The sequence below is a fragment of the Ascaphus truei genome, chromosome 3 (assembly GCF_040206685.1).
Source record: "Ascaphus truei isolate aAscTru1 chromosome 3, aAscTru1.hap1, whole genome shotgun sequence".
In the NCBI taxonomy this organism is placed as follows: Eukaryota; Metazoa; Chordata; class Amphibia; order Anura; family Ascaphidae; genus Ascaphus; species Ascaphus truei.
The window spans coordinates 419271073-419284213 of record NC_134485.1 but is presented as its reverse complement, the minus strand read 5'-3'; the positions used below and the strand labels follow the sequence as shown (position 1 = coordinate 419284213).

General features: G+C 47.4%; 1 protein-coding gene across 1 annotated transcript; it reads left to right on the top strand.

Annotated features, from left to right (window-relative positions):
* Positions 1-592: 592 nt before the first annotated feature.
* Positions 593-10742, top strand: LOC142490435 (heat shock 70 kDa protein). Its single transcript, XM_075592742.1, has 2 exons — positions 593-2943; positions 10404-10742. Exons 1-2 carry the CDS (start codon positions 1071-1073, stop codon positions 10505-10507), a joined length of 1977 nt encoding a protein of 658 aa, XP_075448857.1. The 5' UTR covers positions 593-1070; the 3' UTR covers positions 10508-10742.
* The last annotated feature ends 2399 nt before the right edge of the window (positions 10743-13141 follow it).

Sequence of the window (13141 nt, the reverse complement as noted above, 5' to 3'; positions counted from 1 at the left end):
AATAATTATAATGAGTGATAGTAATGAGTGAGCAGTTCCTGCATCACACGGGGTCACTGTCAGACCCTGGGGATAGACACCCTGTGTGTGTAAGCACACACCTGTGTATATATAACACTGTAACTCACATCATGTATTAAACCCACAAGTATCTACTGTCTGCTTATTACTACATGTATTACATCACATTACACAAATACATCTACAAAACGGTGGGTGAAAAAGGCAACACAAAACCTCCACCGTATCAGACACACACACACACACACACACACACACACATATATACAGACACACAGACACATTACTGTATAATATTTATATATATTGGTACACTAGTGTTTGTATACAAGTATTTATTATAAATCCATATTTCGGAAGGGGGGTGGTGGTGGGGGGGGGGGGGGGTTAGTTTCCGAAAATCGCCAAATTCTTCCCATTTTTCTTTATAATATATTTCTTAAATTGTAACTATACAATAACACATTTCATGAACTACAGATTCTTCCCTTCCACGTGTAAACATGTTACCCGCAATATACTAGCTGATTACTAAACACGCTGCTTATCTCCTCACAGCCCCAACAGTCCCTCCCGCCCCGGCCAGCCCGGAGCTGAACACCGCGCCCCGTTTCATGCGACACTGCATGGAAGCCTCGAGAACCTTCCCGAGTCGGTGACGTCACAGGTCGGCTCTAGGAGGAACCCGCCCCTCTATTCTACTAGAAACAACGCGAAGATTCCCCGGGCGACGTCATAACGCGATCGCTGCGTTGATTGGTTGATGCTGCGGGGAAAACTCGGGAAGCTTCCAGACGGTTGCCAGGGTGACTCATGGTAGCGTCTTAGTGATCGCACTTTGATTGGTTGATGGTTGTGTGATGTCAGAGTGGCTGTTGAGTATAAATAGAGGTGTGGAACAGCTAGAGGAGCATCAGCAAAGAGCAGCTCATTGCAGCACAGCTACCTGACAGCAGAGAAGAGCTGAGACACTTCAGCTACCCAGCACAACAGAAAGAAGAATCACTTGAAGCCTGAATCACCTCACAAACAGAAGCACCTCTAGCAAAATGGCAGCCAAAGGAGTCGCAATCGGTATTGACCTGGGCACAACCTACTCCTGTGTTGGCATCTTCCAGCATGGCAAGGTGGAGATCATTGCAAATGACCAGGGTAACCGCACCACCCCCAGTTATGTGGCCTTCACTGACACGGAGCGGCTGATTGGAGATGCCGCCAAGAACCAGGTGGCACTAAACCCGCAGAACACGGTCTTTGACGCCAAGAGGCTGATCGGCAGGAAGTTCACCGATCAGGTGGTGCAGACGGACATGAAGACTTGGCCGTTCCAGGTGGTGAGCGACGGGGGAAAGCCTAAAGTCAAAGTGGAGTACAAAGGCGGGGAGAAAATCTTTTCCCCGGAGGAAATCTCCTCCATGATCCTGCTCAAGATGAAGGAGACGGCTGAGGCCTACCTGGGTCACGCTGTGACAAATGCAGTTATTACCGTGCCTGCCTACTTCAACGACTCGCAGCGTCAAGCCACCAAGGACGCAGGTGTCATCGCCGGCCTGAACGTGTTGAGGATCATCAACGAGCCCACAGCGGCCGCTATTGCCTACGGTTTGGACAAAGGCTGCAAGGGTGAGCGCAACGTCCTGATCTTTGACTTAGGAGGCGGTACCTTTGATGTCTCCATCCTCACTATTGACGATGGGATCTTTGAGGTGAAGGCAACAGCTGGCGACACCCACTTGGGAGGGGAGGACTTTGACAACCGCATGGTCAATCACTTTGTGGAGGAGTTCAAGCGCAAGCAAAAGAAGGACATTAGCCAGAACAAGAGGGCAGTGAGGAGGCTGAGAACTGCCTGCGAGAGAGCAAAGCGCACCCTGTCCTCCAGCACCCAAGCCAGCATCGAAATTGACTCTTTGTTTGAGGGCGCTGACTTTTACACTTCCATCACCAGGGCCCGATTTGAGGAGCTGTGCTCAGACCTTTTCAGGGGCACCCTTGAGCCAGTAGAGAAGGCCCTTAGAGATTCCAAGATGGACAAAACAAAGATCCATGATATTGTCTTGGTGGGTGGCTCTACACGCATCCCCAAGGTGCAGAAATTGCTGCAAGACTTCTTCAATGGCCGAGAGCTGAACAAGAGCATCAACCCTGACGAGGCTGTGGCTTATGGGGCTGCAGTGCAAGCTGCCATCCTGACGGGTGACAAGTCTGAGAATGTACAGGACCTCCTCCTGCTGGACGTGGCACCTCTCTCCCTTGGGCTGGAGACTGCTGGAGGTGTCATGACTGTTCTCATAAAACGCAACACAACTATTCCCACTAAGCAGACTCAGACCTTCACCACCTACTCAGACAACCAGCCTGGCGTCCTCATCCAGGTTTACGAGGGTGAGAGAGCAATGACAAAAGACAACAACCTCTTAGGCAAGTTTGAGCTGAGTGGGATACCCCCGGCCCCCCGTGGTGTCCCTCATATTGAGGTAACCTTTGACATTGATGCCAATGGCATCCTCAATGTCTCTGCCATGGACAAAAGCTCAGGCAAACAGAACAAGATCACAATCACCAACGACAAGGGCAGACTGAGCAAGGAGGAGATTGAAAATATGGTGCAGGAAGCAGAAAGGTATAAGGTTGATGATGATGCCCAGAGGGAGAAGATTGCAGCCAAGAACTCATTGGAGTCCTTCGCCTTCAACCTGAAGAGCACTGTGGAGGATGAGAATGTGAAGGGCAAAATCAGCGAGGATGATAAGAGAACCATTATCGAGAAGTGCAAGGAGGTCCTCTCCTGGCTGGAGAGCAACCATCTAGCTGAGAAAGAGGAGTATGTCCATCAGCAGAAGGAGCTGGAGAAGGTGTGCAACCCCATAATCACCAAACTGCACCAAGGTGCTACAAGTGGGATGCCAGGAGGAATGCCAGGTGCCAGCTGTGGTGCCCAAGCCAGACAAGGCAGCAACTCTGGCCCTACTGTGGAAGAGGTGGATTAAAGACTGTATGACTATGATTTGAAATATCCATTTTTCATTCATTTGACTAAAATTGACTATACTGTGCAGTTTCATAGGACAATTTTCTAATAGTCATACCTATACAGATAATGTGGAACAAAGCGCATTTTCTTCAGAACCCCAATATATCTTGATCACAGAAATGTCTGAAGTGTTTTTGTTATTCTGAATAAGTGTTCTTTATATTACTCATGTGTCTTAATAGTTGTGTAATAAATAAACTATTTTTTTTACATTATTGTATGTTTCTTTAGTTTATATATTATTTTTTTCTGCACTAAAAGACAATTTGTAGTTTTATATAACAGGAATTTTGTACGGTATATTCCAAAACATGCTGTATGTTCATCCCTTAGAGTCACTCTCTGCAGACGTAATTAGAGTCAGATTTACAATTTGAGGTCTATTCCTTAAGCTGTATCGTTTCTACAAGTTGTAAACACCGGCGATTGTGGTGAATGAGAGTTCAAATGATCAATTTACACCCTTAGTGAATAGACCCGTTAGCATAAAAAATACACATCATTCACAAACATTCGTGGCAGATACCCGTCTGTAGCTGCAAACACATCAAGTGCTTGGTGGGTCAGCAAGATTAAACAAAAGTTCTCAGATGAGGCAAAGTAACGGTCCCAGTAACCTGAAGAAAAGTCTGCTTAATAAAGAAATATAATACTTTAAAATGGCTTGTTGTGGAGGAATATATGTGTGATAACCTCTTTGCTGCCAGGTTGGTCATAAGCACATTGCAAAGCAGAGGCAGCTGGAAGGTTAATATAAAGATAGCTATAAAATACATAGTACATGGGATGTCTGTTAATATAATATACATTAATATGTATATTTCACGTAGAATATTTTTCAAAAGGGAATATATGTATGCATGTGTGTATGCAGGGCTGCTGATGGGAAGAGTGCAAGAACATCTGTTCCAAGCCCGAAAGCAGAGGGGGGTCCACCCCCGTGGTCCAAACCGGGAGTTAAGCCCGGGCACTATGGGGGATGTAAGGGAGGGGGAAATGAGGTGAGAGAGGGGATGTAAGGGAGGGAGAAATAAGGTGTGAGAGTGGGTATGTAAGAGGGGTGGGGTGCAATAGAGATGGGAGATAGGAGAAATAGAGGTGTGATTGTGAGAGGGGGAGAAAGGGAGGTGAGAGTAAATACATAGATGGGGTAAAGTCAGAGGAGTAAGTGTGATAGAGAGGGGGTACAAGGAGCAAAGAGAGAATTGGGTGAATGAGAGGGCAGGGGGTTCGCAGGGCTGCCAAAGGGTGTAGCAGACAAGGCATGTATCACCTTGCCCCTGCTGAACAGCTGGTCAGCAAAGATCCCCACCCCTGCTTAACAACTCGGACGAGAAAAGCTGTCTGTGGCCCTGTGTGCATACAAACACACGTTATTACTAATATGTATATATATATTTTGCATATGCAAAATAACATTATTCGGATGCTAGGATCACTTCACACTCTCCTAAATCTGTCTCACCGTATCTCCTGCAGAAAGCCGCGTCCTCTGAAATCCCATATCACTTATTTATGGTGTGGGTTGAAACCTATCCCAGCTTCACATTGCAAAGCCAGTATAACCAGCCTCACACTGATGAGACCAGAAGGGTCAAAACCGCTGTCTGTGAGTAGGTTTACTGGCTATGCATTTAACCCAGGCTGTGCTGATTGTATCCTCTTCGGGCTTTTGACCTGAAACGTCACATGTTTGTACCTGCTCTGCTTATGGATTAAAAACCGTAAGCTTTTTACAGTTCTGCTTCCTGTCTGCTTCCTTCACAACTACTACTTACATAAAAATATACAATCATACATTGTCTTGTAAACGTGTTAGACACCAGAAACATAACTTGTCCACGCTTCGTCAGCCATTCCATTCCAAAGTAACCATTGAAAATAACATCCATAATAGCAACAATTCTGCTTAAAATTCACTTAGCAGCTCCACAGTGAGAGACTTTTCAACAGTGACGTCTTCAAGAAACCCAAGGATTAGCCATATAGAGTTCATCAATACTGACTACTCGCATACTTCACCACCAAATCAATGGATCAATGTATAATGTGTCCTGCATTCTATCCATCACCGTTTCAGAAATGATATGCATTGGTGAGACTTTTCATGCACAGCCAGATGTACGTCCTTTTATTACACTATTAGTCACAGTCCTCAGGGCGATATATAGCAGCCAAATTGTATATCGCGCCCGTCCCAGACTGATATCTGTCTTCCGTAGGTTCCTTAGTTGCACTGTGCACATGTATATTTCTGTGCTGGATTTAATTGCACAAAGTGCTGTGTGTACTGATGAATAGATACAGTAATCATGATCTAACACAGGGGTGCGCAAACTGGGGGGTGCAGTGGCCCTGCGCTCTTCCCCAAGGCATTAATATTAAATTCCGGGGGACTGCGCAAGGCCTCTGCATCTCAACTTACCGTGATTCAAACAGCTTCGGTCGCCACGTCACCACGGCAACTCAGTGTCAAATGACCCAGCGGCATAATTTGACGTCCGTCGCCATGGCCACGGGTCACGTGACGTCACATGACCCCCGTGGCGCCATTTGACACCGCACTAAGGTAGGGGGGGCATGAGCACTTGTGTAGAGCAGGCAGGGGGCGCGCAGCAACAAACGTTAGCGCACCCCTGATCTAACATTCACTATAGTCCTCATCATATAGAAAAAGTCTGGTATAAACGGTCTCAGATGCCAACAACACTGTAAATGGTCATATATATATATATATATATATATATATATATATATATATATTTTTTTTTAATTTTTTTTTAAAGATTGTTATTCTTTTATTTTTTTCATGTAGGATATTATTGTGAGTGCAGCAAAATAGCATTGTGTAGCTTATTTGCTGTTTCTTATAAATGTCTATTGTCCTGCATATGTGTGGGGTACAGCAGAATGCCCCATGAAACTATGTGGGGTAGCAGGCACCCAGTATCTGTGTTAGGGGCAGTAGGGTATCTTGTGGATGTGTGAGGGGATAGTAGGGTGCGTCCATATGCAGGGCCGCAGATTTCCCGGGGCCCAGGAATAGAGTTGCGTCTGGGGTCCCCCCCCCCGGCGGTATTGCGAGCCCCCCCATTTCGCACCTCACGAGCCCCCTCTATTTCCGTCCTTCCCATGTATTTCTCTCCCCTCCGTCTCTCTCCCCCTTCCTCTCTTACCCCTATCACTCTCCCCCCCTCCCGCTTGGCATGTATTTCTCTCCCCGGCGTCTCACTCTTACTCTCTTTTCCTCACACTCCCTCCCCCCATCTCTCCTCTCACTCACCCCCACCTTCCGTCAATTACCCTACTCTCACTCAATCCCCCCACAAAATACATACCAAAAAACCTGACCCCCTAAATACATATAACCCCACTCCCCCGACATATTAAAAAGAACCCCACTCCCCCAATACATTTAAAAAAGACCCCTATTCCCCCAATACATTTAGAAAAGGCCCCCACTCCCCCAATACATTTAGAAAAGACCCACCACCCCCTAATACATATTAAAAAAACAGACTTCACGTGTGTGTGTGTGTGTCACTGCCTCCTGGGTATAGTTAGGGGGACCCTCTCCCTGCCTCCTGGGTATAGTTAGGGGGACCCTCTCCCTGCCTCCTGGGTATGGTTAGGGGGACCCCCCCGCATGGCCTCCTGGGTACGGTTAGGGGGAGCCCCGCACTGCCTCTGGGTATGGTTAGGGGGACCCTCTCCCTGCCTCCTGGGTACGGTTAGGGGGAGCCCCGCACTGACTCCTGGGTACGGTTAGGGGGACCCCCGCACTGACTCCTGGGTACGGTTAGGGGGACCCTCACCCTGCCTCCTGGGTATGGTTAGGGGGAGCCCCTCACTGCCTCCTGAGTATGGTTAGGGGGAGCCCCGCACTGCATCCTGGGAATGGTTATGGGGACCCCCACACTGCCTCCTGGGTATGGTTAGGAGGACCCTCTCCCTGCCTCCTGGGTATGGTTAGCGGGACCCTCTCCCTGCCTCCAGGGTACGGTTAGGGGAAGCCCCGCACTGCCTTCTGGGTAAGGTTAGGGGTACCCCCGCACTGCCTCCTGGGTACGGTTAGGGGGAGCCCCCGCACTGCCTCCTGGATACGGTTAGGGGGAGCCCCCGCACTGCCTCCTGGGTATGGTTAGGGGGAGCCCCTGCACTGCCTCCTGGGTACGGTTAGGGGGAGCCCCCGCACTGCCTCCTGGGTATGGTTAGGGGGGCACCCCCCACACTGTCTCCTGGGTACAGTTAGGCTAAGTCCCCGCTAGCGCTGATTGGGCTGAGCGGGCGGCGCTGAATTACATATATAGATATATGTAATCCCCGCTCACGCGGTGCGCGCAGCGCTCGTGCACACGCTCAGCCGCGATCGGCGCATAAATAAACAAAAAATCTATACTTAGCCGCGTGCTCAACTACCCACAATGGAGCAAGGGCACTACAGATACCACAATGCCTTGCGCGCATCACCCTCGTACGCATAACAAAGCAGCGCGGCTAGAGGAACTGAATGGGGTTTTTATTATTGAATGTTTTCTGAGTTGTAATTATAATGAGTGATAGTAATGAGTGAGGAGTTCCTGCATCACACGGGGTCACTGTCAGACCCAGGGGATAGACACAGTGTGTGTATGCACACACCTGTGTATATATAACACTGTAACCCACATCATGTATTAAACCCACAAGTATCTACTGTCTGCTTATTACTATATGTATTACATCACATTACACAAATGAATCGAAAGTATTTATATATATATTTAATAAAAATATATAAACATACACATGGTGTATATATATATTTGACACACACACACAGTATAAATCCATATTTCGGTTATAATATAATTAATCTTTTTTATATTGTACTTATACAATAACACATTTCCTGAACTAGATTCCTCCATTTCACATGTAAACATGTTACCCACAATAGCTGATTATTACACACACATACCCAATTCATTTCATTAACGTTTATTCCCTGCGTATCTCCTCACAGCCCCCACAGAGTCCCTCCCGCCCCCACCAGCCCGGAGCTGAACACCGCGCCCCGTTTTATGCAACACTGAATGGAAGCTCCGAGAACCTTCCTGTCACAGACCGCACAGCGCCGCTGATTGGTCGGCTCTAGGAGGAACCCGCCCCTCTACTCTACTAGAAACAACGCGAAGATTCAACGGGCGACGTCATAACGCGATCGCTGCGTTGATTGGTCAATGCTGCGGGGAAAACTCGGGAAGCTTCCAGATGGTTGCCAGGGTGACTCATGGTAGCGTCTTAGTGATCGCACTTTGATTGGTTGATGGTTGTGTGATGTCAGAGTGGCTGTTGAGTATAAATAGAGGTATGGAACAGCTAGAGGAGCATCAGCAAAGAGCAGCTAATTGCAGCACAGCTACCTGACAGCAGAGAAGAGCTGAGACACTTCAGCTACCCTGCACAGCAGAAAGAAGAATCACTTGAAGCCTGAATCACCACACAAACAGAAGCACCTCTAGCAAAATGGCAGCCAAAGGAGTCGCAATCGGCATTGACCTGGGCACAACCTACTCCTGTGTTGGCATCTTCCAGCATGGCAAGGTGGAGATCATTGCAAATGACCAGGGTAACCGTACCACCCCCAGCTATGTGGCCTTTACTGACACAGAGAGGCTGATCGGAGATGCTGCCAAGAACCAGGTGGCCCTGAACCCCCAGAACACGGTCTTTGACGCCAAGAGGCTGATCGGCAGGAAGTTCAGCGATCAGGTTGTGCAGACGGACATGAAGACCTGGCCGTTCCAGGTGGTGAGCGACGGGGGAAAGCCTAAAGTGAAAGTGGAGTACAAAGGCGGGGAGAAAATCTTCTCTCCGGAGGAAATCTCCTCCATGATCCTGCTCAAGATGAAGGAGACGGCTGAGGCCTACCTGGGTCACGCAGTGACAAACGCAGTTATTACCGTGCCTGCCTACTTCAATGACTCGCAGCGTCAAGCCACCAAGGACGCAGGTGTCATCGCCGGCCTGAACGTGTTGAGGATCATCAACGAGCCCACAGCGGCCGCTATTGCCTACGGCTTGGACAAAGGTTGCAAGGGTGAGCGCAACGTCCTGATCTTTGACCTGGGAGGCGGTACCTTCGATGTCTCTATCCTCACCATTGATGATGGGATCTTTGAGGTCAAGGCAACGGCTGGTGACACCCACTTGGGAGGGGAGGACTTTGACAACCGCATGGTGAATCACTTTGTGGAGGAGTTCAAGCGCAAGCAAAAGAAGGACATCAGCCAGAACAAGAGGGCGGTGAGGAGGCTGAGAACTGCCTGCGAGAGAGCAAAGCGCACCCTGTCCTCCAGCACCCAAGCCAGCATCGAAATTGACTCTTTGTTTGAGGGCGCTGACTTTTACACTTCCATCACCAGGGCCCGATTTGAGGAGCTTTGCTCAGACCTTTTCAGGGGCACCCTTGAGCCAGTAGAGAAGGCCCTTAGAGATTCCAAGATGGACAAAACCAAGATCCATGATATTGTCTTGGTGGGTGGCTCTACACGTATCCCCAAGGTGCAGAAATTGCTGCAAGACTTCTTCAATGGCCGAGAACTGAACAAGAGCATTAACCCTGACGAGGCTGTGGCTTACGGGGCTGCAGTGCAGGCTGCCATCCTGACAGGTGACAAGTCTGAGAATGTACAGGACCTCCTCCTGCTGGACGTGGCACCTCTCTCCCTTGGGCTGGAGACAGCTGGAGGTGTCATGACTGTTCTCATAAAACGCAACACCACCATTCCCACCAAGCAGACTCAAACCTTCACCACCTACTCAGACAACCAGCCTGGCGTTCTCATCCAGGTTTACGAGGGTGAGAGGGCAATGACAAAAGACAATAACCTCTTAGGCAAGTTTGTGCTGAGTGGGATACCCCCGGCCCCCCGTGGTGTCCCTCAGATCGAGGTAACCTTTGACATTGATGCCAATGGCATCCTCAATGTCTCTGCCATGGACAAAAGCTCAGGCAAACAGAACAAAATTACAATCACCAATGACAAGGGCAGACTGAGCAAGGAGGAGATTGAAAATATGGTGCAGGAAGCAGAAAGGTACAAGGTTGATGATGATGCTCAGAGGGAGAAGATTGCAGCCAAGAACTCACTGGAGTCCTTCGCCTTCAACCTGAAGAGCACTGTGGAGGATGAGAATGTGAAGGGCAAAATCAGCGAGGACGATAAGAGAACCATTATCGAGAAGTGCAAGGAGGTCCTCTCCTGGCTGGAGAGCAACCATCTAGCTGAGAAAGAGGAGTATGTCCATCAGCAGAAGGAGCTGGAGAAGGTGTGCAACCCCATAATCACCAAACTGCACCAAGGTGCTACAACAAGTGGGATGCCAGGAGGAATGCCAGGTGCCAGCTGTGGTGCCCAAGCCAGACAAGGCAGCAACTCTGGCCCTACTGTGGAAGAGGTGGATTAAAAACTGTATGAAAAAAGGACATTTCAAATCTATGACTATAATGTGCAATTTCATAGGACAATTTTCTAATAGTCATACCTATACAGATAATGTGGAACAAAGCGTATTTTCTTCAGAACCCTAATATATCTTGATCACAGAAATGTCTGACGTGTTTTTGTTATTCTGAATAAGTGTTCTTTATATTACTCGTGTCTTAATAGTTGTGTAATAAATAAACTATTTTTTTTACATTATTGTATGTTTCTTTAGTTTATATATTATTTTTTTCTGCACTGAAAGACAATTTGTAGTTTTAAGTTTTATATAACAGGAATTTTGTACGGTATTCCAAAACATGCTGTATGTTCATCCCTTACAGTCGTTCTCTGCAGACGTAATTAGAGTCAGATTTACAATTTGAGGTCTATTCCTTAAGCTGTATCGTTTCTACAAGTTGTAAACACCGATTGTAGTGAATGAGAGTTCAAATGATCAATTTACAATTTGCCCCCCGCCGCCACCAGGCCCGGGACATCTGTCCCTTTTGTCCCCGCCCCCCCCTGTCGGTGGCCCTGCCCATATGTATAATTAACCTATTCTTAATGTCAATGATATAACTATATTTATGTCATCTGGGTTTTGAGCTACGCTGTATCACTTTCAGACCCAGTGGACCAGCATAGTTATGCTGAAGGAAAGGCACCTATGTATATTTAATACATTTATAACAGTGTTCAAGTACAGTATTAATCACACACAAATAAATATCTACTACCTGGTTTTCACTTTCTAATTGTAAGAATTGAAGTCTGTAATTTCAGAATAGACGGTGATTTCATATTATAAACTGTTTCGTCTAGATATTTATGTAGGTGTGTATACACATGTATATATGAGTCACCCATTGTGTGAATAGATGACAAGATACCATGTGAAACTCAAACCAGTCAGTGATTGTAAAATCTAACACTTCAATAGAAATGATACTATCCTTCAGGGGTGCGCAAAGTGGGGGTGGGGGTGCGTGATTTTTACAGAGGCCCCGCGCTTCCTCCGAAGGCATTTACAATCAATGCCGGGGATTGCGCGAGGCCTCTGTAACTTTACTTACCTTGCCTTCCAGCGACGCGTCTCGATGGCAACCCGGTGTCATATTATGCCACTGGGTCACGTGACGTCATTTGACTCCGGAGACGTGCAGGGGGGGAGGCGCGAGCCCGAGAGGAGAGGAGACAGGGGGGCACCTGAAGAAAACTTTGCGCACCCCTGCGTGTACTTCAAAGACATGGTAAACAACAGTTGAATCTACAATGTAGCCATGTAAACTCTAGGCAGCAAATTGGACACACAGACCAGTTTTTCCTCATTTAGCCAGTGGTCAGTTTATCAGGGAAAGAGATTGATTAGGATCTTTCTAACCAGTAGAAATTGAACACATGGTTAATTCAAAGAGAAAGACCTCAAAACTGGTATTAAAGCCCAGAGAGACTTGAGATCAGCAGCTTTCCAACAGGAGAAGAGGTTCCAGTAAGCAGCTCCAGAGGGATGACCTGAATGATGAAGCGAAGGAACTCCTCAAGAACAGAAGATATGCTGTACACAGGAGGATGAGGTTAATATATATCTGTATGGAACTTGTAATTCCAGGTGGCTTCTCCAAAAATACTGGACACAATGGTGAAAGGTGTGATGCTCTCGAGACACTCACACACACACACACACACACACACACACACCTCTCACCGCTACATGCTGTTTCCTCCTCTTCTTGGCCCCACCCCCAGGCTCCTAACACCTCCTCCTGATTGGCTGCATTACCCAGCAGCAGCCAATCAGGATGGAGGAAGCTGCCCAGTGCCCCTAGCAACAGACCTGCTCTCTCCTTGCTCTGGGAAATCCCGTGCCCCCCTACCCCCCCACCTCAAGCCGGTCAGGTCACTATGTCCAGAGAGGTAATACACATACATGTCCAGTATTATCTCTAATTTTTTACTGGGCAGTGTCGAAATACAGGACAGTTCAATACTAGACACCTGGCAACCCTACCTTGTAATATGTAACATTATTTTGTAACTAAAGTATCTGGTAACATGTAATGTACTTTGTCATCTTATTCTTGCACACATATATATTGTAACAGCAGTTTGATGTGTTACATTAATACAACATTTTTATATATTCACGTGTGTTTGCGTTTCTATGTCACACTTCCCCCAAAAGAACGTAGAATACATAGCTGTATTTTTTACATAATGAAATCATACAGTATTCCACACATATAAATTATCTAAAAAAAAAAAGTGCCTGTGTGCTTGAACTGCTGAATGATGGCCTCCCCAAAGCTGTCTGGGACATCTGGCCGCTGCCATCTAGCCACTGCCGGTGAGCCTCAAAGGTAAATCCCTAACCCCTTATCCTAACCCTGTAATCGAACCCTCACCCTAAAAAGCTAAACCTTAACTCTTTACCCTAAAACCCCTAATCGGACTCCTTACCCTAACCTTAACCCCCTACCCTTATTGGTGAAGTGTCTGTTTCCAGCAACAGGGGGGAAGACTTGAAAAAGAGTTACCCTGCCTACAAGTCTCATGTTTGAGGACACCCTGTCTCATGGGTCTACGCCCTAACAAGACGCTACCCTGTAACTGAAAA

What these genes read in the sequence shown, in the direction of transcription:
- LOC142490435 (XM_075592742.1), top strand. Translation starts at nt 1,071, where the DNA reads ATGGCAGCCAAAGGAGTCGCAATCGGTATTGACCTGGGCACAACCTAC. An exon ending in GATGCCAGGAGGAATGCCAG is followed by an intron (nt 2,944 to 10,403) that starts GTGCCAGCTGTG and finishes AACTGCACCAAG; the next exon opens with GTGCTACAACAAGTGGGATG.